The following is a 27,317-nucleotide window of genomic DNA, read 5'->3' as shown; positions in this document are numbered from 1 at the left end:
GCTCTAACGACCCCGCGTCCCGTCCCTCGGACGGCGGCACCTGTCCCGCACGGGCTTCCGCGGCCACCGCTCGCTTCCCGCCCGCGCCCCCATTCGGCGGTTAGTGGTAAGGCGTGTGCCGCCCGTCCAGAGGTACGGGGGTTCGAATCCACCGGCTGGAAAGCTGGGCGAGACCCGCTGGAGGGGCCGCCGTGGGTCGGCTCTGCCTCGATGGCACCTCACAACTTCCCATTATGATCCCGGGAAGCTGGGCCTGAGACCTGTGATTAACCTCGGATCCTTTTGGCCTCCTCCAAAAAAAATGAGCCCCAAGCACTTGGGGAGTCTGGCCCCAAAACCTGTCCAAGGTGGGAGGTTGTGGGCTCCGGGGTGTGCACACGTTTGCGGGTAGAACCCTCCCGTCTGACCGTGGCTTTCACGTTTGCATGGCGGTGGCGGCAGAGGCAGGCGCAGCAGCGGGATCCGCGGCCGCGGGTGGGGTTGGGGGGTTAAGTTTCAGACACTCTTTTTCTATGAAATGGTGTTATCATGACGTTTGCTGGAGACGGCAGACAGTTGAATTTTCTTTTCTTGGATTTTTTCCCCCCAAAGGGTTCATTACACCACTACCCCCTTTCATTCTGCTAACTGAAAGGTAGGCCGTTCGAATCCACCTCCACCCAGTGGGAGAAAGTTAGGCTGTCCCCTCCTCTCAAGTGGTTTCCAGCCTCTGAAACGCCTTGGAGGGTTACCATGCATGAGTCACAATGAACTGGAAGGCAATAAGTTAAAAAAAAAACAAAAAACAACAACCCTAACTATTTCTTTTTACTATTAAGGTAAAAATAGTGTCAAGGGAGAAATTGAAGTTGAGAGTAAACTGTAGGCATTGTAGTTAATTGCAGGTCAGGGAGTTTCAAAAATATATTACTTAGCTGCATTTTGGAGTATAAAGAGTTGAAGTAGGCTTATCTAGTAATAAGCTGTACTGCAGTCTCAAAGATTTGTGGTTCAAATCCACCGGCTGCTGGATGGGAGAAGGGTGGGAAGTCTTCTTTCTCCCCTGCGGTTTATTGCCTCAGAAAACTCAGTGGAAGGTCAGCCATGCGTTGCTTCAGATTCGATGGTACCCAGCAACAACAGTATTGGTGAAATAGGGAACTCTGGTATCCTAATCCATAGATAATTGTGCTGCTAAACTCAAGTCCTAGCCTGCCTGGTGGGTGAAATCCTCCTGTCATACACAACCTCCCAAAATCCACTGGAGAATCAGCTGTGAGTTGGTTCTGACTTGATGGCAGTGAGAGGAAATTGTTAAAATAGATTAACCTTGAGAGTCCCAGCTAGAGATGATCAAACTTGCTTGTGAAAATGAACACCTGTTTTGCTACTTGTTAGATGCTAACTCAGTGACCCTTTAAACAGCAGAGTAAAACAACGCTGAAAACTGCCGTCGCCACAATCTACTGTTGGCCTAAAGCTCCTTGTTCCTTTCTCTCTGAGTCTAGTGGAGAGGCTGCCTCTCCTTCCCCAAGTATGATGTCCTTTTCCAGGCGCTGGCCCCGCCTGCAACTTGCCCAAAGTGTACGTGAGCTGTGCCCTTTGACAGGTGACTACTTGAAGATAAGCCATAGACGACTTTGTTATGTGTCATTGAGTCAGAATTAACTCACAGAGGACCTTCCAGGTTTCCAGAGGCTAAAAAAAAAACACACAGGAGGCGGTTGCTCATCTTTCTCGCCTGGAGCCGCTGGTGGGTTCCAACAGCCTGCACAGCTTCCTTCCCACTAGGCCACAGGTTTCCTTCGGTTAATACTGCTAGTAGATTGTGCAAGTCTTGCTACAATGTAGTACCATACATTTTTACATTAAGGAATTTTGGATAGAAGGGATGGTTCAAATTTACATTCAGACATACTGCTGTGGTGGTTGGTATTCCTGCTGTTGAATCAGTCTTGACTACTCATTGTAACCCTGGGAGACAGAGCAGAACTGTGTCCTGAGATTTTCTGAGTTACTGTCTTTAACTGGAGCAGATTGTTCGTCATCAGAACTGCTAGGTGGGTTTGAACCACCAGACTTTTGGTTCATAGCCAACTTCCTAACCATTGTGCCAAAGCTCCTTTAGGTAAATAAGTTGGAAAAGCCCAAGGTAGGCATTGTTTTCATTTCAAGGCGTTCGTGAGTAATCTTTGGCAAATAGTTCCAACAATCAAGGTACATCAGCATTGATAATGTCTGATGTCGTGTTTAACAAAACAGGCGGAGATGATGAAACCATATTGAAAATGAAAGTGGATTCACCTAGCTAGTTGACAGTTTGGGGGTGTTTATTATATTTAGTCCACACTTATTATCTAAAATGCAGTCTGAATTCTTGCCCCTTTCTGCCAAGTTACACAGCCAAATGGTGAAAGGTTTTAAAAATCTTGAAAGTGAGGTCATTCTACAAGTGAGGCCTATTGGAAAAGAAGAGGAGATTTTAAAAATTGATGCACAAGGCACCTTGAAGAATGTTTTACCCAAAGTCAGATGTTCAGGAAGTGGTAAAGATAGGACTTGACCTGGTTTTCCTTTTTGCCTGCCTTCTGCTGCTTCCATTGCCACAGACCTTCAGTGCTAAGAGATAGTGGTGCTTACTTTTGTTTATTATGGAGGTTTTATTTTAAACAAGATTTCAAAATACCTTTGAATTATAAAAATTGTTCAGAAGACCTATAGCAAGTCTCCAGAGAAGTTTGTGATTACTTTGTTTTTTAATGACTCCATTAGCTTCTTTCTTTTCCTGACCATTCAGTTTATAAAAACATCTTTCTAGATCCAAGAAACTTTATTTTAAATATTAACATCTTTTATGATGTCTAATTATTTTGTTTATGTAGCCAGAGCTTTTTGTACTTTAACCTATGGAAGACTGTTATATCTTTGTAATCTTTTCCAAGGCTTTAGACAAAGTCTAGAACAAGCATAAAAACAAACAAAAGCCAAACCCACTGCACGTATCACTTCCAACTCAGAGGATTCCTCAAGGACCGCATCACACGGGTCCATAGGTTTTCTAAAACGCTGACTCTTTATGGAAGCAGACCATCACATCTTTTTTCCCAGGAGCAACTCTTGGGTTTGAACCACAGACCTTTGGGTTAACAGCTGAATATATATAACCACTGCACTGCCGTGGTTGCTTAGAATAAGCATATGTGAGTGTTAATAGTTGTCAGAGGAGAAGTAGTAATATCATTTTTTATTTTGCCTGATTTTAATTGATGCATTTGGCAGTAAAAAAAATAATAAGAGCTAATACCTATTTAGGGAGTTCTGGTGGCTTAGTGCGGTAGAGGTGAGCTGCCAACTCAAAAGCACCCAGTGCGAACACCAGCTGCTTCACAGGACAAAGACGGGCAGTCTCCCATGGATTAACTGGCTTAGAAGACCTGCTGGAGGGTCTGACATAGGTTGGTTCTGACTCCATGATACATACCAACCAACCATAACAAATTTAGCAGTTAGTATATACCAGGCATAGTTCTGTATAACTTTTTTTATATTCATAATCAACCCTGTGTAGTGTTGATTGCCAGTTTAAAGAAACATTTTAAGGAGTAAAGTAACTTCTCCAGGGCACCAGTAAATACAAACCAGAAAAATGTAACAGTTCTGTTGGAATGTGTAATAATTAAAGAACAGCATTAGATTTCACAGTTACTAAAGAAAGTAAAGGGAAATGTTTCTTTTAAAGTCATTCAGTGATTCCTAATGACTTATGAATACAGAGAAAATAAGAAAATAGTTTCAAAGAGAGAAAAATGAGACCTAAAGAGAAAAGAATTGTTGGGTGTCATTGGCTTGCTTCCCACTCAGAAGGACCCTGTGCATGACAGAGCTGAATTGTTGAGCTCTGTGCCAGCTTCACGGTAGATGCTATATTTGAGCCCATTGTTGCAGACCCTGGCAAACCACATCTTTGAGGATGGGTCTTTAAGGCAAAATGAAGATAGTGAAATAAACAAGATGTGACCTAAAATGCATACGAGACACCAGAGGCAGGTAGGCCACATGTTCAAGTTTCAAAGTTGTTGAGTAGCCAGCTTGAGGGAGATGTAATCACTGTGTCCAGTGACAAACTGGTTATTTGAGGCCAAACAGCAGACAAAGGACAGCCTGCCATGTGTCCTCTCAACAAGAGACTGCATCGTGAGCGCTGTCTTTGTAGTGACGAATTTCATAGGGCTGTTCCTCACCACTCCATGAGACCAGTAGCAGTAGCTCTAGCAACGGTGCTGTTGATGTTTTCTGATCTCTATTTGAGACGCCGATGACCAGACTTCACTTAGAGGAAAGTATCGGAAGAATAAATGTTCTGGTGTTGACAGTTCTCCATAACTGAGCTTTTGAAAGACAGCAGGCGGAAGAAGAGTACTGAAGATCCCATGGACTGCCAGAAGAACAGATAAGTCTTGGAGAAAGTGCAGCCAGAGTGTTCCTTAGAGGCAAAGATGATAAAGCTTCGTTTTTCTTACTTTGAACATGTGGCTAGCCAAGGCTATTTTTGGAAAGGGTCATCATGTTTGGAAAGATGGAGGGTCAGCGAAGTAGAGGAAGACCCCCAACAAGACAGATTGTTGCAGTGACTTCAGTGGTCTCTAGTGTGTCAGAGATGAAGAGGTTGGCATGGATTCAGGTCACATATTCAGAGGGTTGGTCACTATGAGTTGTACTTGACTCAACAATACCTAAAAACAGCAAGAAGCATCATCATCAGTGTATTGAAGATTGTCCCTCATCCTGCACCTGGAATATAGATAGCTTCCCTTTGTTTTCTGTTTCTGTAGTTCAGCCATCATTCATTACATACTTGAGTGCTGACTGGGTGTCAGAGGCCTTTGAAGCACTGGGGAGACTGGTGACCACATGCCAAGTGTGTGCCCAGGCCCAAGCCCTGTCCCCAGATAGCCTAAAAGAGCAAACAGTCAACGAAAACAGACTCTTCCAACAGAGTGTGTAGTGTTTGCACAGGGAGAGCTGAGGGTTCTGTGGAGCTGGCCCTAGAGGTAAGGCCTTGATCGGAAATCTAGACCTCTGTAGATAAGCACTCTTACTCTTGAAGCAGACTTCGGTCCTATAAGCTTGGAAACACCCACTGTTTCCTGGAAAATATGATCATTGAGTGAGTAGAGATGAGTGAGATATAGTTACAACCCTCAAGTGAGGGAGAGATCATTGGACTTAAAAAAAAGAACTTACTGTGTTACCATGCATACTATGTACAACTCTAAATACAGAGATTACACAGTGGATTCACTTAATCCATTTTCAGTTCCACGAAAATCTGCTGTTAAGGATCCCTCCAGAGTGCAGCAGTCTTGGTTTAAAGACTGAAGTGTGCCTGATCCAAGCCGTGGTATTTTCAGTTGCTTCCTATTCATCTGATAGTTGGACAGCAAATAAGGACAACTGAAGAATTGATGTGTTTGAATTGTGAAGAATTGCTGGGTACTGGGTGTCCCATGGGCTTCCACAAGAACAAGCAAGCATGTCTTGGAGAAAGTGCATCGAGAATGCTCTTCAGAGGGAAGGAGGGAGGAGCTCTGTCTCAGGTGCTTGGGTCATGTCAGGAGGGACCAGGCCTTGGAGAGACATCATGCTTCTGAGGTGGAGTGATAGACCCTCGAGATGGGCTGACACAGTGACTGGAACAGTGCGCTCCAGTGTGTCAGAGATTGTGCTGATGGTGCAGGATAGGACGGGGTTCAGTTCTCTTGTTTGTGGGCTTGCTGTGAGTCATAGTCGACTGCAGGGCACCTAAGAACAACAACATTTTCTAAAGAACCAGTAAGCTTACCCAGTCTGATTGAGGGGACAGCATGTTCACTCGAAGCAGTTCTGTGGGGAGAACTTACCCAATATCAGGCACCATTCTTGGGATGCAGCCGGGAGCAAAGCAAAGTTTCTGCCCTCCTGGAATTTGGATTGTCTTGGTTTAGCATCAGAAGTGATCAGATGAAGTGAGGGTGAATAAGAGAGAGCTGTAGGAGGGAAGATTGGTGTCCATGTCGAAGTACGTTGGGCAGAGGTGCTGGGCTGGGGAGGCAGAGACAACTTGGAAAAGTCAGGAACTTGGTTAGAGGTCACATACCTCCAAGCTGACCCTGAGGGAACACACAGACAGAAGGGAGATTCTTCTCGGGAAAGATTTTTAATATTCTCTGAAAAGACAAATTGAGACCCCATACTGTATCCTTAAAAGTGGGTACATTAGTTTTAACAGAAAGCAAAACAAAGGAAATGTACTAACCACATCTCACAGTTCTCAAAAACCAAAGAATAAATGTTCAAACCAGGTCATCTACTAACTGCTGATCGCTTCCAGGTGCTGGGGATGCACACTGAACAAGGAAGACAGTTCTTTTCTGCCTAAGACTTTCATGGACTAGATAGGAATAATTTGTAATTACAGTATCTGTTGTGTAGACATGACTGAAATATTTGCTATAATTCATTCTTTGACAAAGCTGTTTTGAGTTTTTTTTCAGTGCAACCTCTTAGAAATTCAGGGACAACAGTTTTATTTTCTGTGTGAATGAAGATACATTTTATTATGTTCTTAATTTTCCTAATATTGGGAAAAATGGAAGTACCTTCTAAAGTAAAAGATGAATGGTGTTTGGCTTGCCTACAAGTAGATGACTTTAACAGGCAAACATTTATTCTCTTGAGTGGTGATAGTGGTGGTGGTGTTATGTGCCATTGATTTTGGCCTAGCCTCACAGCAGCGCTGTGTACCTACCACAGAGCAAAGCCCTGCCTGATCCCTTGCCGTTCATTCCCACAATCTTTCTGAGACTGAGTTTAAACCCATTGTTGCAGTCACTCTGTCATTCCGTCTCATAGAGGGTCTGCCTCTCTTTTGGTGACCATCTGTTTTTCCACGCATGATGTCCTGCTCCTGGGACGGGATACCATGCCCTGAGTATGTGAGATGACTTCTCACCACCTTCTCTTCTAAGGAGCATTCTGGCTGTACTTCTCCGCAGACAGATTTGTTTGTTCCTTCAGTCGTACAGAGTATAGTCAATATTCTTAGCCAACACCACAGCTAAAATGCATCCATGTTCTTCACTCTTTTGCATACACAGAAAAATGGAAAATATATTTGCTTGGGGCAGGGCACACTTTCAGTCTTTAATGTGACCTCCTTTTTTGAGCACTTTAAAGAAGTCTTTGCGAGATCTGCCCGGGGTAATAATAATACATTGTTTGAGTTACTGATTGCTGCTTCCATGAGTGTTGATTGTGGATCCAAGGGAAATGAAATCTTTGACAACTTCAGTCTTTTCTCGGCTTATGATGTTTATTGGTCTAGTTGTGAAGGGTTTGGGGGTGGGATATTTTTTAATCTTTTAGCACCAAGTTGTAAGTTCTATTAGTTGGTCTTTCATAGCTCTTTGTTTTTATGTTTTGTATTAACTAATGCAGTAGGCAGTGCACCTTCAGAGATGAATACTTTTGTGGATGATCCAGAATTTGCTGATATTATATTGAGAGCAGAACAAGCAATAGAATGTGGAGTTTTACCGGAAAGAATCTTTCAAGGATCAAGTGGAAGTTACTTTGTAAAGGATCCTAAGAGGGTGAGAATTTCAGACTTAATATATGTAAGAGAAATTGTGGAAAACCCTAATTTAAATGTGAAGTCATTATGAATTACTGAAGATACTTTCCTAATAAATATGATTACACTATCTTTTCAGGAATAAAGATCATGTTTTTTGTTTTGTTTTTTACTAAAGCACTCTACTATTTAGAAATTGAACTTCTTTTAAATCCTAGTTCATTGTTTGGTTCTGTTCTTTCACATTTGACTTAAAGGATTTATTGTATCCTCAAGTTCAACTGTAGGTTTGTTAGGCTTATATTTGCAAGACTACGCCTGACACAAGCTTGTATAACTATAGTATCCAACCAGAGTGGAAGTTTAAATTTACGAAAACTTAGTCTTATTTCCAAAGTCCTGGATCTTTTTCAGAGGTGAATCTTGCCCTAGGGAATGATTTTTCTGGCACAGTCCCAGTGGACAGCGACTGGCAGCAGTCAGAAGTTTGCAGGCATTGGAATATGACCCAGTGAAATGAACCAAAGTCGAATTCTAAAGCAGAAAGGAGAGACTGATAGGGGACTTTGTTCCACTCCGTCTAGAATTTCTCTATAATCTGTGTTATCTTCAAAAGCTTTCTGAATGCTTTGTCACCAGCAGACCTCTTCTCAGAAGTCAGAGATTACAATCTCACTTAATTTTTTTTCTTTTTTAAAAGATTGGAGTTTTTTTGGTTTTATGAGGTGAAGGGGTTTGATTTTGGTTTGTGTTTTTTTTTTCCACTTAAACATATACATAGGACATGTCAGTTGTTTTTCCAAGTTTGATTTCTTGATTGTTCTTGCTAACTTTTTAATTGACTTCATTAGAGAGCAATTATTTCTAGTCTAAAATTCAGTCATTAACTTTGTGTCTTATAGACTCCTTTTTTCCCCTTCAGTCATTGGATCTACTAGTTCATTTATTAAGTCCTCACATACCTACTATGCTCCAGAAACCATACTGAGTACTTGGGCTTACAGCCCTAACAAGCAGCTCAGTTTTTTTAGGATGTAAAACTCTAGTGAGAAAAGTAGACAATAAAAGGAGCACATGACTTTGGATGTTAAATAGATAAAGAGTAGTAACACGATTAGAGAAGTAGTCATTTTCAAGCATTTTTAATCCAGTTCAACCCTTCTTTCTTGGAGCCTGATGATGTAAAACGTGGGAAATTAGGTTAAAATAATGCAGCGTCTTGGAACCTGCCCTCACTAGGACATCTCAGAGCACAGTTTGAAAGCCGCTGTCCTGGTAGATTAAGAGTTTTATGTGAGAATAAATGTAAAGGTGTGCTGGGAATTGAACATGTTAATAGTTTGGAGATAGGCCAGCCCACATAAGTGGCGGGGAGCAGTAGGAAAAGACTCATCAGAATGCAGATATTTTATGGATCATTGCATCTGTGTCAAAGATATAACAAGATTTCTGCTCTTTATCCTACAGAAAACTATTGGGGTGTTTAAACCTAAATCAGAAGAGCCCTATGGGCAGCTAAATCCAAAATGGACCAAATATGTTCATAAGGTCTTGTGCCCCTGTTGCTTTGGCCGAGGCTGCCTGCTTCCTAATCAGGGATACCTTTCTGAAGCTGGTGCCTACCTTGTGGATGAAAAGCTTCGACTGGGCATCGTACCTAAAACAAGGGTAAAAGGAGATCTTCCTTATTCCTGTATTTTTCATTTACTACCTACTTAACACGTTGCCGCACACTTTTAAATTAACGACCGACCGTGCTTAGAAACACATTTTGCAGCAACGTGTTAACAGTGAATACTTGAATAATAATGCCAAGGGACAGAGCCTAAAGTTAAGTTGGTTTGTTTTGTTGAGTTTGTGGTTCTGATTTTATTTTGTAAACCAAGTTATGAAAAAGAAAATAAAGGACCAGAATAGATGTCACATGAGTCTTTAAAACTTGCTATTGACCTGTTGTTGTTGTTGTTCACTATTGAGCACGACTCAGTGACCCTAGGAACAAAAGACCTGAAGCCTTTCTGTAACTATCATCATTTCTCAAAGTTCATAGTTTCCAGAGGCATGTTGTTTAGGAAGTAGAGGCCACTCTCCACAGTGAAAACAAGAAATAATGCAGTAAGAGAGCTGAGCACATGATTTCAAAGGGCAACTTGAGATGACAGAGTGAAGTATTATGATGAATTGTGCAAAGGCCTGGAGATAGAATATCAAAAAGGAGAAACATGCCCAACATTTCTTAAGCTGAAAAGACCTGAAGAACAAATTCAAGGCTCAAGTTTCAGGTCTGAAAGATTCTGTGGACACAATACTGAAAGATGCAGGAAGATCAAAAGGAAATGGAATACAAAGTCACTGTACCTAAAAGAACTGGTTGCTGCTAGCATTTCAGGGGCTAGCATTATTATCAAGAACCAGTGGCAATGGAGGGAAATGTCCAAGATGCACTGAAAGCAATGGCAAAAACACTTACCTCTTCACAAGTTGTGGTATACCAGTTAAAATGTTTCAGCAGACAGGTGCAGTGTGGACATGCTGACTTGTCTGGCGTGCTTACTGGAAGAGATCCATAGTTGTGCCAATTCATAAAAAAGGTGAGATGAAATTGTACAGTATTGTTATTATTACCTGAAAGTAAAATTTGCTGAAGATAATTTAAAAACAGAGCAGTACATTGACAGGAAACTACCAGAAATTCAAGCTGGATTCAGAAGAGGTTACAACACGAGGGATATTAACTGAAAGCAGACAGTACCACACAATACCAGAAAGATGTTTACTTGTGTTGTAAAGTCATTTGACTGTGTAGGTCATAATAAATTATGGTTGATATTGAGAAAGATGGGACTTCATCAAACCTCAAGTGTGGTCCTGTGGGGCCTGCACATACCTCCAGGAGTAATCTTCATACAGATCAAGGGAACACCGCATGGTTTAAAACCAGGAGAAAGTGTTGACACTGTTTCCTTTCTCCATACCTATTCAGCTGTATGCTGAGCAAGAAGCTGAACTCTATAAAGAAGTATGTGGCATTAGGGTTGGAGGAGAACCTATCAACAACCTGCAATATGCAGATGACACACCTTGCTAATTGAAAAGGAGAACTTGAACATTTATTGATGAAGCTCTGAGTTATGAATCATACGATAAAAAAATTCTCACAACTGGATCAAGAAACAATCTCATGATAGATGGAGAAAAGATTGACATTTTCAAGGATTTTATTTCACCTGAGTCCACAATCAACACCCGTGGAAGCAGTAATCGGGAGATGAAGAAACAGACTGCACTGGGCAGCACTATTGCAATTGACCTTCTTAAAGTGTTAACTAGCAGATAATGTGCAAGCAAAATGGTTGAATGGAAAACAAATTTGCTTTCTAAAATTTTAAATCACAATTGAAGAAAAAGAAAAAGACTGCATCTGACTCAAACCATAGTATTTTCAGTTGCTTCATATGCATGTGAAAGTTGGGCAGTTAGGGAAATGAATTGATGCCTTTGGATTCTTGTTTTGGTGAAAAAATACTGAATATATTGATCTAGAAAGCTCTGATAGCCTAGTGGCAAGAAGCTGCACTGCAGTCCCGAAGGCACAAGACCACTGCCTGCTCTGAAGGAGAAGGATGGTCAGTCTCCTCCTGTGTGATTAACGGCCTCTGACACCCGCAGGAGGGTCAGCTGTGCGTCAGTTCCAGCTCATTGGTACACAACAGTGACAATACATTGTTCTGACAAAAGACCACACAAATCTTTCTGGGAATAAGTACAACCTCAGGACTCCAGGGAAGCCAGGATGTTGAGTCTTTGTTTCACTTAGACACTTTAGGTATGTTACCAGGAGGGGCCAGTCCCTGAAGTCGGGCATCAGGCTTGGAAAAATAGAGGATCTGCAGAAAAGAGGAGGCTCCTCCACCGGATGGACACAGGCACAGTGGTGGCAGTAACGGACATAAACACAAGAGATTGTGAGGATGGCACAGGATCAGGCAGGGTTCATTCTGTTGTGCGGACACTTGCAGGGACTGGGAGCTGCCTTGATGCCACCTAACCAGGAGTGCTGCTGTTGTTCTGTGCTGTTTAGTCAACTGCAACTCATAGCAAGCCTATGAACAGTGGCGCTGAACCCTGCCCTCTCCTGAGCCACTCTTACTGGCTGAGACACCTGAGCCCGTTACCCAGGGTAATATGTCAATCCACCTCACCGTCCACCCTTCCACGCATGATGTCCTTCTCCAAAGACTGACTGGCCCCGCCGGCAACATGGCGTAAAGTATGTGAGATGAAGCTTCACAATACCAGCCTCCAAGGAGCAACCTGGTTTCAAATTCTCCAGGACAGAGCTGTTTGTTCTCTTGACGGTCCATGGTATGTTCAGTACTCTTCTCCAGCACCACAACTCAAAGGCATGGATGATTCTTTGGACACCGTTGGTTACTGTCTAGCTCTCAGATGCACAGCAAGCAATTGAGAAGCATATGGCCTGGATCAAGCGCACTTTAGTTTCTAAGCTGACATTGTTCCTCTTTAGCGCTCTGGAGAGGTCCCTGACAGCAGACTGGTCTTTTGGATTTCCTGACCTGGTGCCAAGAGTATTGATTGTGGATCCAAGCAAGGTAGAATCATTAACAACCTCAGTCCTTTCACCACTTACCATGATGCTGCCTATATGGCACTGAAAAACAAAAGGTCATGAGCTACTAATAAATTCACACAAAATTGGCCACGGGGATTGTTTCTTGTGAATTCAGATGATGCTAAAGAAAACCCTAGCATTTAGGAAGGAAGAAAAGAGCAGAGGTCTAGAGAATCTATAAAAGTTAGCAATTACGAATGCCTCCAAGAGACATGTTTTTCTTTTGATCTTTATGAATTATAAATTGACGACTTAAAAGATTGTCATTCCTAATTAGAGTTTTCATGTCTTGTATTTTCCTCTTGCAAATTTTAGGTTGCTTTTTTAGGTTGCTTTTGTACTTCTCGATGGAGGGGGGATTATGTGCCAATGCACATAAACTAAAGGCCATTGCAAAATCTCTTGGCCTTTCTCTTTTTCATTCCCTGGGGCACTTACTACGTAGCAGAACTGGCTGATTTGCAGCCATAGACTGAGTCATAGAGTGCATGTGGCCAGAAGTACTACTAATAAAGCAAATCTGACCATTTTCCCCAAATGTCTGTTTCTAGGTGGTGTGTTTGGTCAGTGAAACATTTAACTATAGTGCCATTGACCGTGCAAAGTCGAGAGGAAAAAAGTATGCATTAGAGAAAGTGCCGAAAGTAGGTAGAAAGTTCCATCGGATAGGACTCCCTCCTAAGGTAAGTTCCCACGATGGGCCTTAGTTAAGGGTAAGCTTGTTGACCCCACAGTTGTTTCCTGAGTGCTGTGTGCTGTGGATATAGAAGGAAAGAGTGGATAGTTTTGGGGTTTTTTTTCTTCAGGCTCATAGTAAACTGTTTTAGTGAAGTAAAGCTGTTCAGATGATAAATTGCAGGCCCCTGAGAGTATCCTGGCAAACTCACCTTGGCGAAATACTTCCACTAGGAGGTTATTTCATAGATATTTAAAAGCACAGGCCTGGAACCAGACCTGGATTCCAGCCTCAGACTCATGTCAAGTGTTTAATAAAGCGCTAGGCCTTTCATTCAGCAAATGTTTACGTGCCACATGCTAGATTTTCTTATCACTTCTTTTAAGTAAATCTGAGGAATGATTAACAACTACGTAAGCAAAGTGGGGGAAGATAAATGGAAAAGGCAGAAGATGGAAGTCCAAGGAACAGCCCTACGCTTTATATGGGGGTGTAAGTGTGTAAGTAATTAGACCTGACTTCATGTGTGTCAGTCTTATTATGCACCGTATCTAGATACACATTTGAGTAGAAGTTTATGATTAACCTTTTCCCCCCCTGTAGATTGCATTCAAAGTAGGCAGGAAGTTTAAGATGTATTACGAAGTCTGTTCTTTGGTTATAACAAAATATTTAAGTTTGACCAAGGAAGGATATAATTTTCATATTTATGACTGCTAGTTCTTAACTATAAGTGCTGTAGAGAAAACCTTTAGGAAATCTTTACAAAGTCATAACAACCAGAAGAGTTAAGATAGACGTTTTCTTTGTGCTGATCTGTTGTATTTATGACATAGTTAACTTGCGTGTCATGCTGAACTTTGCATTTCTTACATTAGCAAACAATTAAGATCTTCTTAGTGTTAACAGATAGTCATTTTAGTAGTAGAAATTCCTTTTCAAGTAGACATTTCCTCGTTTTAAAGGGCTCCCCTATTGTTATATGCTATCAAGCCAGTTCGAGATTACAGAGCCCAGTGGGGCAGAGCAGAACAGCCTGCCACCTCGGGGCTCCTAGGCTGTCATCTCTGTGGAAGCAGACCACCAGGACCCTTCTCCCCTGAAGCAGCTGGTGGGTTTTGAACCCAGACCTTTTATTTAGAAGCTGAGCACTTAGCCATTGTGCCACCAGGGCTCTTAACAGACCACTCTACTGTTTGGTGACTGACTGGTTCTTTAAAATTTGTCACACTATCTTTAATCTTTGTGGCCAAAGTATATACTCTTTTTCTTAATTTTTTTTTTTTTGGTCTTACGTTACAAAATGAAACAAAACAAAAACTTAGTTTTTAAAGTAAATTATACCTGGACTGTTATTATATAACTAGAAATAGATTACATTTAGCCTGTAAAACGTAATTCATTTCAAGGAAAACTTGTAGAAAGCAGCCTTCTTGTTTTAGAGTGTCACCTGTAGGGCACATATTTATGTTATTTATTATCTGAAAATAGCCTCTCTACTCTATGAAAATCTGGGGTTAAGCACATTACATTAGCTGTCTGTTCTTTGTGTGATTTGATTTAAAAGTTATACATAAAAATAGTTCCCTTGGTAAATGTAGTTTATCTCCATTAGCATTAATGCTTCTCTTTCTCTTCTTACTGTATTTATATAATAAGCATTTGTATAATTGTGCTATCAAGAAATTACGAAGTTAATCCCTCTGATTTTGCACTTTATTTTCTAACAGTAGTTCTTAAAATTTTAGATTGGTTCCTTTCAGTTGTTTGTTGAAGGTTATAAGGAAGCTGAATATTGGCTTAGAAAATTTGAAGCTGACCCTTTGCCTGAGAATATTAGAAAAGAATTTCAGTCACAGTTTGAAAGACTAGTTGTTTTGGATTACATCATCAGAAATACAGGTACTGACGTTCTTTCGTTTGTTCTTCACATCTTGTTGACATTCAAGCTGTATTCAACTTTTGTTACCCAGATAAGAGATAAATACCATTTTGCTGCAGAAGTCTCGAGACCGTTTCATTTGTCTGCCTTTAGAGATAAAGATGTAGTCCTGACCCACTGGACAAAATTAATTCTGTGCTGGAATTGAAGTCGATGCCTGCCCCAAGGATGAAGATGGGTTTGCATCTCCTGTGGGCGTTTCCTGGCAGCCAGGCAAAGCCAGTTATTAGAAATAGCCCTGGTGGCATTAGCAGTTAAGCACTCAGCCACTGACCCACAAGGTTAGCCATCAGCCCCACCTGCTCCACTTGAGAAAGTGGCGGTGTGCTGCTGTGAAGATTACAGCCTTGGAAACCTCGTGGCAGTTCTACTCTGTTCTGTAAGGTTACGATGACTAAGAGTTGTCTTGGTTGCATTCAGCAACAACACATTAGGAAAACCTGAGTGTATAAAGTATGTGAGATGTGTATTTGTAATACAATAAAATCTCATTTGTTTCTGCTCATGTGTTCACTGCAAGAAGGAAGCAGTGATACAGAACAGTGTAGCTTTCTGAACCAGGAAAAGCAGCAGTACATGGAACCTAACTTCTTGGATCCCAGTCCAGACCTCCTGAAGCCAAAATTTTATATGGGGCCCCAGCAGTCTGTGTTTTTAAGTAGCTCCCACCTAATTCTGGTGCACTTTAAAAGTTTGAGAATGTCCTGTTCAAAAAAATGTGTTCTTAATCATATCTGTTTTTGAGAAAGCATTATAAAATTTTTAGCATTGTATAACTTTTAATAATTACATAATTCTTTTTTAGTCACAACTTCATCATTAATGTGGCCTCAGGTTAATACTAAAATTTATGTACCACCTAAAAGTGCTCCTGTCTTGATATTAGGTGGGTCTGTCTAGAAATTTGCTTGGCAAGTAGCACTAAATACTGCCCGCCCCCTTTAAGGTAAAAGAGAATAACCTTGACCTCTCAACATGAGTGATTATGAAGATTAAATGAGTTAATACATACAGGTACTTCACATTTTTTTTACAAAGAGAGTGAAAAAGTGCTGCTACTGGGATTCCAGTTCATACATATATGTGTTTATTCCAACCAAAACACGTTTAAACCTGTGTCTGTAATTAGTGGATGGCCAGAGGCAAGTTCTGACAGTAATGGGCTTAGCCTTCTCAAAAAGGATACGTGCCAGAATCATTGCATGAAAATCAGCCAGCTCCGTGAGCTGATCTCCAAGTCTTTCAAGCAAGAGCGACGCTAATAATCTTAGATTTTTTTGTTAAAAAAAAAGTCAGTGATGATCTTATGGAAGAAATTATAGTGGGGGCCAATTCTTAGATATACTGATATGACCCAGGAAGCACAGTACACGCTAAACTGTGGCTTCTGGGGAGATTTTTTTGGCCAGTTAAATACAAGACAGAGAGGATTTTCTCAGATGGGTATGGTTACATACCATATTAACAGATTTTCTCAAAGGACACAAGACAGTCACATCAAAACGGTCACCTTGGCTCATTACAAAGAAGCTTTAAGGAAAATGAAAATTGCATAAGGGAGGAAAAAGGCCAGGAAAAGTGTGTTAAGAAATTTTTGTCCATTCCAACAATGGACCTACTCATTCTTAAGGGTAAAAAGGAGTGTCCCACAAGAATTTCACTGAGAAACCCTTCCAACCTCCAGCCCTGGGTTTACCCTCTCTGACTTATTTTTGTTCCCAGCACTCAAGCAACAATTAGCAGTTTGAGTCTCTTGAGGACCAACACTGACATTTTGATGTTACTTAAATGAGAGTGCAGAATTCTCTTGAGGAAGGATTAGAGAGAAACACCCCCTTCAGAAGTGTGTAGACCTAGATGGAAGATATGGCCAGGAACAGTGTCTTCTCATTTTGATATTTAAAAAAAAAGAGGTCTCAGATCTTGTAGCAATACTCTTTGACTCACATATTAAATTGGAATCTTTAATGCAATAAAGGTGCCACAAATAAACCAATATCAATCTGAAAATATTAGTGATTAAGAGGTAACTAGATTTTCTCTTTGATATTACTCATGCCTATAAAAATGAAGTAATGGATTTTTTTTGTTTGTTCCAAAAGACAGAGGAAATGATAATTGGTTAATAAAATATGAGAAATCAAGTCGTGGGAAGGAAGTGGACAGTAAGGTAAGGAAATTAAAAAAATATACATATACACTTATATGTACACATACACAAGGAAACATATCTGCACATGTGTACTCACTCCCTCTAGCATCTGTTTTAAAGAGAACATTTGAGTTGTCGCTGTTCACTGTTTTTTCCTTCCTTTCCTTAGGTCCTTGGCTTTTTTCATCTGTTTTTCATTCCTCTCCCTATTTCCTTTCCCCACTTTTATTGGAATTTTGTATTATCTTTGTAAAGGTTTTTTTCCTTAGGATTCAAATAGAATGCTACCTATTCAGTACTTTTTTGAGGGCTTCAGAAATTTGTTCTACTTATTTTGCTTGTTTGTAATATTGAATGAAGGTTTTGGGTACTTTTGGCTAACGTATTTTTCTTTGAGTGTTAGAAATTCAGTGATCCCTAACCCTGTACAAAATGGGAAATGTGTGCCTTTTCTGTAGTTACAGTCATTGGACTTTAAAAAAAGAAAATGTGTCTCCTTTTAGGAAGCTTTCTTTTACTTACATTGTTTGAGTATGCCTTTCATACTGTCAGAATTAAAGACTAGATTCACTGCTGTCCATTCCTAGTACTCAGGTTTCAAATTATAGTTATTTCCAAAGAAGGTATTTTTCCCAGCAACAATATCAAAGTTCAACAGAGCAGCAAAGAATAAATGCTGGTGAGGTTGTGGAGATACTGGAACCCTTAGTCATTACTGGTGGCAGTGTAAAATTGTTCAACCACTATGGAAGCTGGCTTGACACTTTATTAAAACGTTGTAAATAGACAAATACCATTTGACACAGCAGTTGCACTGCTAGGGATATACCCTAAAGAAACCAGAACTGCCATCCAAATAGATGTGTGCACACCCATGTTGATTGATTGCTGCATTATTTACAATAGCAAAGAGGTGGAAACAACCCAAGTACCCATCAAAAAACAAATGGATAGAACAACTATGGTATATCCATATGATGGAATACTATGCAGCACTGAACAATAATGACCTCGTGAAACATTACACAACATGGGTGACCCTAGAGGACATTATGATAAATGAAATATCTCAGTTTTAAAACAACACATACTGCATAACACCACTGTTATGAAGCAGGACTGACATGCGGGGGTTGGGAAAAGAATATATAGATAATGAACACTGTATTGGGACTGATGAGGAAGAGAACTTCTTAAAAGGAATATATGATTAGGCGTTACATATACGACAACAGTTCAGAATAAGAGGTACATTGCAAAGAGGACTAGAGGAGGGCAGAACTTGTACAACAATGAATATTTTGAGCTGAGGGAGGGAGAAAAATTTAATGATGAATGAATAAAAGTCTAACTTTTCTGTAAACTTCCATTAAAATCAGTTAAAATATTTTTTTTAAAAAATTACTGGATACTGTTGTTATGACAAGAGTCCAGAACGGAGGTAGCATAGGTGAGGGAATGAATAACAATGAAGGATTTTTTTCTTTTCCTTTTCAAAAAGAAAAGCTAATTGTGGAGGGGTGGGCAGGGAGGGAAGGGGGGGAAAGTATTTTAAAAAAAGCTTTACAAATATAAAATAGGATATACAATTGAGAAAATTGAACTGGTTTCTAGAAAATGATTTCTCCAGTGTTTGTAATTTGTGTGTTGATAGGTTAACACTTAAAAGCTATTGCTTCACTTTAAAAAGTTCATACTATTTAAGTGTTTTTCAAGAAAATTTAAAAACAAACGTTTGAAAATAGTGCTCAGCGATAAAGAACAAATAGATAGAATCAGTAACAGGTGAATCCCAGAAGCTAAAGCAGCTGCACTTAAAGGGAACACACTCCGTAATTGCACTTACATGTCAAAATCCAGGAGGTACAAGCTTTTCTCTAGATGCAGAAAACAGATCATGGGGTGCTTGGGACATGCTGAAGAGGGGCAAGCTGCAAGGGCCACAGGAAACCTCTACCAAGGCTCATCTCATTGTACACTTTAATACATATGGAGTGCGTTGTGTGAAGTTATAAATAGGAAATGAGAATAGATGGCTGTTCTGCAGGATAAGTTAAAAAACACACACAAATATAAACACGCTCACACAAATATACACAAATTTACTGTATTGTTTTATCTTGAGAAGTTTTATTTCACTTAGAACTTTGTTTTTCTTTTTCTTTTTTGCTGTGTATTTAGTTGAAGTAAAAGTATTCTATATTCTGTGTATTTAGTTGAAGTAAATGATATAAACTAAAAGAAATAAGGAAATCTGGCACATATCACATGGGCCTTCCTTGTAGTATGTTTGATTTAAAAGCTGCTCTATTAATCTTTGTTTTTTTGTAGGCCTCCTCATAATGACAGACATCTGCCTTTAAATACTGTAATAGGAGATCCCCTTCACATGAAAACCCTCTGTGCCTGAGGGCTTTGTTTCTGCTATAAAGAATGTAAAAAGAATGGTTTCTTAGTTCCTTCTACTAGACTCTGACTGCACTTAGCTGTCTTTGGAGAATTTTATTTGTAAATGTTCTATTTAGCTTAATTATTTATATGGCACCCTAAGAAGGGCTAGATTCTTAAGATAATTGTGTTTTATACTACAATTTAAACAGTGTATCACTCTTTTAAGTCTTAATGTTCTCAGGTTCTCTTTCCCAAATGGGAAAAAAATTTATAATAACACTTAAAAACACTTGAGAATAGTGATTATAAAAGCCCTACAGGTTTTGAAGACAGACTCTTACCTTCCTGGGTGAATGCGTACTTTTTATGGCCACTTACGTTGTCTCTTTATAGGCTTAGAGTAAACATGTCCGTTGTTGCTGTTAGGTGCCTTCAGGTTGACTGCAGCGCATAGCAGCCCTCTGAGCAGCAGTTCTGAACTTGCCCTGTCCTGCACCATCCTCGCTAGGTCTTATGTACTTGAGCCTGTTGTACTGTTACTGTGTGAGTCCATCTTGTTAAAGGTCTTCCTCTCTTTCTCTGACTCCTTCACCTTTCCCAGCGATGTGTTTTTCTAAGGATTGGCCCCTTCTAGCAACATGGTAATGAATGTGGATGACAGAAGAATTGTTGTCTTTAAACTGTGGTGCTGGAGAATTGTCCTGAGTATCCCATGGACTGCCAGAAGAACAAATATGTCTTAGAGAAGGTGCAGCCAGAGTGCTCCTTGGAGGCAAAGATGATACAGTTTTGTCTCACATCTTTGGGCATGTTGCTAGGAGAGGCTCTTCCTTGGAGAGGGAAATCATACTTGGGAAGGTAGAGGATTGATGAAGGAGAGGAAGACCCTCAACATCCTCTGAAGCTGTATGGACTCATGGACACAGTGACTGCAGCAGTGGAACTGAGTGTGTCAGAGATGACGAGGATGGCACAGGATAGGACAGGGTTCAGATTGGTTGTTCACAGGGTCACCATGAGTCTTACTCAGCTTGCCAGCACCTAACAACGTGCAGACTCTCCGTGCCTCTTAAAGAGCATCTCTGAGATTGTACGTTCAAGACAGGCTGACTTGTTCTTCTGGCAGTCCTTTAGCTAAATACTTTAAAAATATTAAATATTAAAGCATAAATACTTTGTCCGTTGGAAGAAAATTTGTATTAAACCACCTTTTTTTCTCCTTTAGGACATAAAATGGACTGCTGACCAAGAATCTCTTATTAAAATAGCTGCAATTGATAATGGCCTGGCATTTCCTTTTAAACACCCTGATGAATGGAGAGCATGTGAGTATTGTAGAACCTTCCAGAGATTTTTAATTACTTCTTCAGAATAGAGAGGGAATAAAATTTATAACTATAAAAACAGCCCCGGAAAAACTAGGTAAATACAGGCTAATTACTCATTAAGGTACTGTTTTAGGCTTTGTTGTTACGAGCCATCAAGTCATCTGCAACTCATAGTGAACCCATTACACAAAACAGCTCTGAAGCCTGCCATGTCCTGAACCAGTCTCACTGTCCCTCCTCCCTTCTGAACATGATGTCCTTCTCCAAGGACTGGTCCCTCTTGGCCATGTGCCCCAAGTATGTGAGACAGAGTTTCAAAATCATTTCTTCTAAGGAAAAACTTGTTTTCACCCTCTTCCAGACAGACCTAACGTGTATAATGTGGGCTTCAGCATACTTGTCTACTTATTTGAGAAGAGCCATATCTGCTTTTGATTTGGGGGACTCAGCTTTGTACAGTGATTTTAGATACTTTCCTGTGCTTAAAATACATGTAACTTGCAAAGTACTTAATGTTTTTATAAAACCATAGTTTTGTTTTTGGTAGAATTCACTTGTAAAATAGGCCTTCCTCATCTTTCCTCCCCAGCCCCCCAGTCCCTCACCTTTTTGTCTCCTGTGCCTTTCCAGTCTCTTCTGTGGTGATTGTGGTCCCAGTTTCTACTTGTCAAGAAGAGCCAGTTTTAGAAATTATTTCCCTCAATCCCATACCATTCTAAGTATTAGAAATGTGGCTGCAAAGGTTTATATAGACTTCTATTAAAATTTTTTAAAATCCTTCTATATACATTGAAGTAATTAGGAGTGAAATAAAATGATGTATAGAATTTGCAAAAAAAATACAAAAATAAAATTGTGCAAAATTTTATCTCACTTTATTAGGTTTATTAGGTAAAATTTCATGATACTAGTTTTTCAGTTTTTATATATGTTTAAAATATTGTAATAAGTTTTAAAAAATAAAATGCCCCTTTCTAAAGCTCTGGTAGCCTAGTGGTAAGAAGCTATGCTGCAATACCAAAAGCACACAGTTCAAACCCACCAGCTGCTCCTCTTGTGAAGGGTGGGCTGCTCTTCCATGCAGTTTGCTGCCTCTGGAAACCCGCTGGAGTGTCAGCTATGGTCAGTTTCAACTCGACAGCACGTAACAGCACCAGAAACAATTTTTGCATTTATCAGTAGGCCTCTTCCACTGTTACACTTCCCAAAGAGTTTTCTTTTACTAAGCATTGGCCTTTTTATTGTTGCTTAAGTATTTTCTTGCTTTTTCAAAGAGTTTGCTTTTGATTTTATCAATTAAGTGTTCCATTTTGGTTGTTTGCTTTATTGTGTCCCACTGGTTTCTGTTTTAATGGTTGGGTTTTCCTTCTGGATTGCTATCCTAGCAGTGCACCCATTGCCGTAGTTTTCCTCTGGTGTCATTTTGACTGAGCCATATGTGCATAGCTGCTGTTCTGTGGTTTTCTCATTGGGTTTTTCTTCTTCAGACTTGCCTGCTTCCTGTTTGCTGTAAGTACTTTGGGAAAATATGTTTGTTTGCTTTTAAAAAGTTTTGGATCATTTAATTTTTTTGTTGTTATTCTTGTTCTTATATTGTTATCTTCCACTTTTAATACATTATTATCTTTGAATGTGTCCTGTGTTAATTTTGTTTTTTAGAATTTTTATGTCCAGTTTGGGGACTATGAAAAGAATATGTTTAGATGCAAAGTTTTCCGTCTGTTTACTAACTAAAAGTAATCAAATCATATCCTTGACTTACCTGTGTATTTTTCAGAGGAAGTTTAAGGTTTTCGGTTGTGATTGTGGTTTTATCACTTTCTTGTTATGTTTTTAGTATGTACCTTTTCTGTTGTTTCATGTTCATAAACCTCATCATTTTATCTTGTAAATACAAAATACATCCACTTTATCACTCAGTGATTCCTTTTTTCTTGTCTTGTAAACTTGTTTGACTCCTTTTGCTAATGTGCTAATGGGTGCCTCGTTGTATAGTTAGATTTTTAACACCCATCTGTCATCATTATAAATTGCATTTATCTAGTTTCTTTTTCTATAATGTAAGATTTCTTTTACTAGAAATACATTGTTATTATTTGTCTTCATAAACTATTGGGTGTTTGAACTTTTAAGTCATTCATTTGCCATTTGCATTCCAACTTCTTAATGTCTCTCCTTTCCTGTCTTTTGTTGGACTAGTTTGAGATGTCTTCTTCCATTATTTGTTCCTCTAGTGGTGTGTGTGCGACTTGTATTTTAAATATGTTTGAAGTTGAATATGTTTAGGACATTTTATCAAATGCATAGTTGGCTGTTAAGGGTGTGGAGTTAGGAAGAGAAGTTGGTTGGATGTTACAGTTTCAAAACTATCACCTTGATAGTTGAATCCCTGTTGACCATCACCCTGGGAAATCACGGAGAACAAACCCCAGCACAAAGGACTAAATGTAGGACCTGGTGGAAAGTGACATGGGAGTCTTACATATCATGCAAGAGAAGCCAGAAATGGAAAGGAGAACTTTTCCATCTCGTAGAGAAGAAGAAGTGGCCTTCTGAGAAAGTGTTATCTCCTAAGCCACAAGAGGAGAGTTTCACAGACATGACGGTGAACACTCCCACTGGCTACAAAGAGGAAGCTGAATTAGGACCTCAGTGACCCTGGAAGAGAGGGTTGACAAGTGACTGACAGTCTTAGTAGATGCTAAGTAGTCATGAGTTGAGAGATGGGTATTGAAATAGAGAAATAGAAACAAGAACTTTTCCTTTATAGGACTGGCTATGGAAAGGTAATAGGGAAACTGGATCCTAGTTTCAAGGAGATGTGAAAGACTCGTGCCTAAGATTGTTATTTCCTCTTTGCAGTGAAGCAACATGTAAATGAGATAAAATTTTCTGGAAAAAAAAGGAGATGTAGGAGACAGGAAGGATTTCGTTTGGTGTGGACCATGCTTGTCCAGCGTGTGCACGTAGATTAACAGCCTGGGAAGGCGAGGCGCTAGTTCTTCCTCAGTGCTTCGTGGTGACGTCATCTGCCGAAGCTGGGGGCTCCTGGTGGCGTGCTCACTATCTCTGGGTGATCATGTTGCCATAAGACCTGCACTTCCTCCTGGGTATATATACCTTCTCTAGAAGATTCCACTACTTTACACACACTCAGTAGATTTCCTGGTCTTGGGAGAAAGATAGTCCAGAGTCATGTCTCTCTTACTGGTTCAAGCCATGCAACAGATGATCTGTTAGTGATACGGTATTTCAGAGCATCTTGCACGAGTGAGTGGTTGGTTCCTGTTGATTAGGAGCTTCAAAGGCAGGGAGAGCTCAGCTGTGGTATTTGATCTGAGGCTGTAAATGAACTGTGACCTACTGGCTTCTAGTGAACCTGACCCATAATGACTCCCCCTTGAGTTTCTTAGGCACTACAACTTTACAAGAGGAGATGGTCCATTTTTCTTCCCAGAGCAGCTGGTGAATTAGAACTGCCGATGTTTTGATTAACAGAACATCTTAGGTATTTCTCCGTTTCCACACTCAGAACCTGATGGATTCAGATACATTTTTGAAATATGGCTATTGAGATAGACTCATGACCCACACTTTCACTTTTTAGTCTCAAAAACTGGTTCAGGCAAGACTTTAGTATATGTGAAGTTTATTGTATGTGAGTTGGATGGTAAACAGATCACTGTTTTCTAGGAACTTACTTTCTCTGGGTTTGTTTTGTTTTGGGATCCTGGGAGAAGTTGAAAAGAACTAGGATGAATATGAATCCAAATAATCCTGTCAACCCCACTGATTAGAAAAGTTTTTGTTTCCATTAGATCCATTTCACTGGGCTTGGCTTCCTCAAGCAAAGGTTCCTTTTTCTGAAGAAATAAGAAACTTGGTTCTGCCTTGTATTTCTGACATGAATTTTGTGCAAGATTTGTGTGAAGATCTTTATGAACTTTTTAAGGTAAATGTATTTCCTTATTACAGAAAAAATGAAATCTTAGAAATTGTTTTAGAACTTTTTTTAGAGGAAATTACCTGTATTCTGTGTTTTCAGAACAACAGATTTATAACTTACTGGTTTTGGTGATGCTGCTAGTATTAGAACCCAGTAAGCACGAAGGAATTTGAAGTTTACTTTACAGGAGCATGAATTTGTAAAATTAAACTTGCCATCAATGTTCTTTGAAGTGAGAATACATCAAAATTGGGAAGTTGTCTTCTTTAAAAGTTAGATACCCCCCTGCCTCAGTGACCCCACAAATTAGAAAACATTTGGTGACCTTCAGCTAATCATTCTCTTAAAAAACCTAAACCCACTGGTTAGAATATAACCTTAGATCCTTCTCAGTACAGATTGGAGTATAAATAAAGCCACTGAGGTAAATATGAAGCATACTAAAACTACATTAGGTAAAGATACATTTTTCAGGTTGTTTCACCGGTTAGCAAAGTGCTCTGTAGCTGTGTGCTGAATTGAAAAGTCTGTTTGGTTACAGATATTTGTTTCGGCCTTATATTTGGAATGATAGTTCTTTTTCTTTTCCCTTCTGGGATAGATTGACAAAAGGTTTGACAAGGCCACCTTTGAAAGCCAGATGTCGGTGATGAGAGGCCAGGTAAGCCATCTTCTTACGACCTTGGACACTGAGGAAACTGTGGCCAGCCTTTTCCCTCTGGAACAAAAGGGATTCCAAAGTCATAAATCACAGTGATTGCTATTGTTCAGAAGGGTCTGTTTCATCAATATTAAAACTAAAAAAAAAGCATCTCATTGCTGTTGAGTCAGAAGCAACCAGTAGCTATCTGTCCAGCATATTTTTGACGGCTAAAAATCACACAAGAAGAGATTGCCCATCTTTCTCCCAGAGTGCTGATGGATTCGAACCACCTGAGGGCCAGGCCTTTGGGTTAATAGCGCAGCTCCCTATAGACTAAGCCACCGGAGCTCCCTGGTAATCTTACTAATGATATTGTTAGAAAAGGCTTGTTTTCCTGATAATGCTAGTGCCAGTAAGTCTGTGCTACCAACCCAGAGGCTCACAGTTCAAATCTATGAGCTGCTGCTGGAGACAGATGGACTGTCTCTTTCCATGTGATTTACTGCTTCTGAAAACCCACCAGAGGTTCAGCTATGAGTCCATTCCATCTCAATGACAATTGAGTGAGGGAATGATTTACAAGTGAACTCTTGAATAAAACCTCCTTTAAAATGACTGCCTTCCTTAAAGTCTCCGACATGCTCCTCCTGCTCATTTTTTTCCATAACTCTCACCATCTAAAACATTTCTAACTCAGTTATGTTTGCAACTCCTTCAACTTGGTAAAATACAAGCTGCATGAAGACAGAGCTTTGTTTGATGGTGGTTATATCCTCAGAACTTGATGGTAGTTGGATCCCCTGAACTTGGAGCCTCACACACAGTATTTGTTGAATGGAAGCATACAGCAAGTGCTTATTTAACACATACAATTTTGATGGGTTTTAAGTTCTATGGAATATATAGAACAGTGCACTTTATTCAGTTCCTCATTCCACTGCTCCTGGATGCAGTGCTTCCTAGAATATTTTAAAGCTAACAAAAGTCACAGAAGTTACTAAATTCTGGTTTTGTCTGTGTATGTATACCGCTAAACCCATTGCAACTCACAGCAGCCTTACAGGACAGAGTAGAACTGCCCCAGAGAGTTTCCAGCACTGTGGATCTTGTCTGAAGCATGCTTCCACATCTACCAAAGAAGAGCTGGTGGGTTTGAACCCTTGACCTTTTGGCTAACCATGGTACCACAAGAGCTCCTTAAATGCACACAATCATCTTTGTTATTGTTTTTCCTCAACCTCTGTTGTGTATAACTCAATCAGATAACGTTGTTATGTGCATTGGAGCCAGAACTGACTCCTAGCTGACCCTCCAGTGTGCTTCCAGAGGCTGTCAATTGTTCAGGCTTTCCCTCTCGGAACAGCTAGATTCGAACCACATGCCTTTGCACTGGCAGCACAGCTCCGCACCTCTCGACCTCCAGAGCTGCCAGTAAAGTGATAGGAGTGAATGGTTAAAATGATTGTCAGTGAACTGAACCATTCATTGTGTCTATTGCATATTGGTGACAGTGTCTCCTGTTTGCACAGATCTTAAACCTTGCTCAGGCCCTGAAGGATGGGAAGAGTCCTGTGCAGCTGGTCCAGATGCCCCGTGTGATCGTGGAACGAAGTCAGGGTGGCGGCCAGGGTCGGATCGTCCACCTGAGCTGCTCCTTCACTCAGACTGTGCATTGCCGGAAGCCTTTCTTTTCCTCCTGGTAGCAGGTGGGCGAGCCAGAGGAAGAGCTGCAGTGGGCGGCTGGCGTTGCCAAAACAAGACTGTGAAATATAAATCTGCTGTGGGATGCCCCCGATGCCAAAACCTCACGTAACTTGAGTCTGTAAATGGTTATATTAAGAATGTGATCAGAAGTTTACAGGTTTGTGTGCGTGCGTCCAAACATTAAATTTCTGTTTCAGGGAAGAACTGATAGAGCTATAGTGTATTTTTGCAGGAAATTTGTGTTTTATGTTGTTGCTGTTGTTTTAGAGGCAACTTCATAGTTTACATGTTCTGGGAAAATTAATTACTTT

At 40.2% G+C, this 27,317-nt stretch overlaps 1 protein-coding gene across 1 annotated transcript in view; it reads left to right on the top strand.

Moving 5' to 3' along the window:
* Positions 1-27,005, top strand: part of PI4K2B (phosphatidylinositol 4-kinase type 2 beta) — a 27,286-nt gene extending 281 nt beyond the window's left edge. Inside the window, exons 2-13 of the mRNA XM_006899269.1 lie at positions 4,635-4,667; positions 5,671-5,701; positions 6,822-6,853; positions 7,463-7,610; positions 9,059-9,259; positions 12,776-12,907; positions 14,649-14,802; positions 16,945-17,012; positions 20,611-20,710; positions 24,532-24,665; positions 25,261-25,320; positions 26,832-27,005. Coding sequence (XP_006899331.1) covers positions 4,635-4,667; positions 5,671-5,701; positions 6,822-6,853; positions 7,463-7,610; positions 9,059-9,259; positions 12,776-12,907; positions 14,649-14,802; positions 16,945-17,012; positions 20,611-20,710; positions 24,532-24,665; positions 25,261-25,320; positions 26,832-27,005 — 1,267 coding nt within the window. The remainder of the gene's footprint in view (positions 1-4,634; positions 4,668-5,670; positions 5,702-6,821; positions 6,854-7,462; positions 7,611-9,058; positions 9,260-12,775; positions 12,908-14,648; positions 14,803-16,944; positions 17,013-20,610; positions 20,711-24,531; positions 24,666-25,260; positions 25,321-26,831) is intronic.
* The last annotated feature ends 312 nt before the right edge of the window (positions 27,006-27,317 follow it).

This window comes from Elephantulus edwardii, unplaced genomic scaffold, assembly GCF_000299155.1.
Source record: "Elephantulus edwardii isolate Elephantulus edwardi_28Jun2011 unplaced genomic scaffold, EleEdw1.0 scaffold00251, whole genome shotgun sequence".
Taxonomy (NCBI): Eukaryota; Metazoa; Chordata; class Mammalia; order Macroscelidea; family Macroscelididae; genus Elephantulus; species Elephantulus edwardii.
Note: the sequence above shows the minus strand (reverse complement) of the source record. Positions and strands in the feature narration are given on the sequence as shown.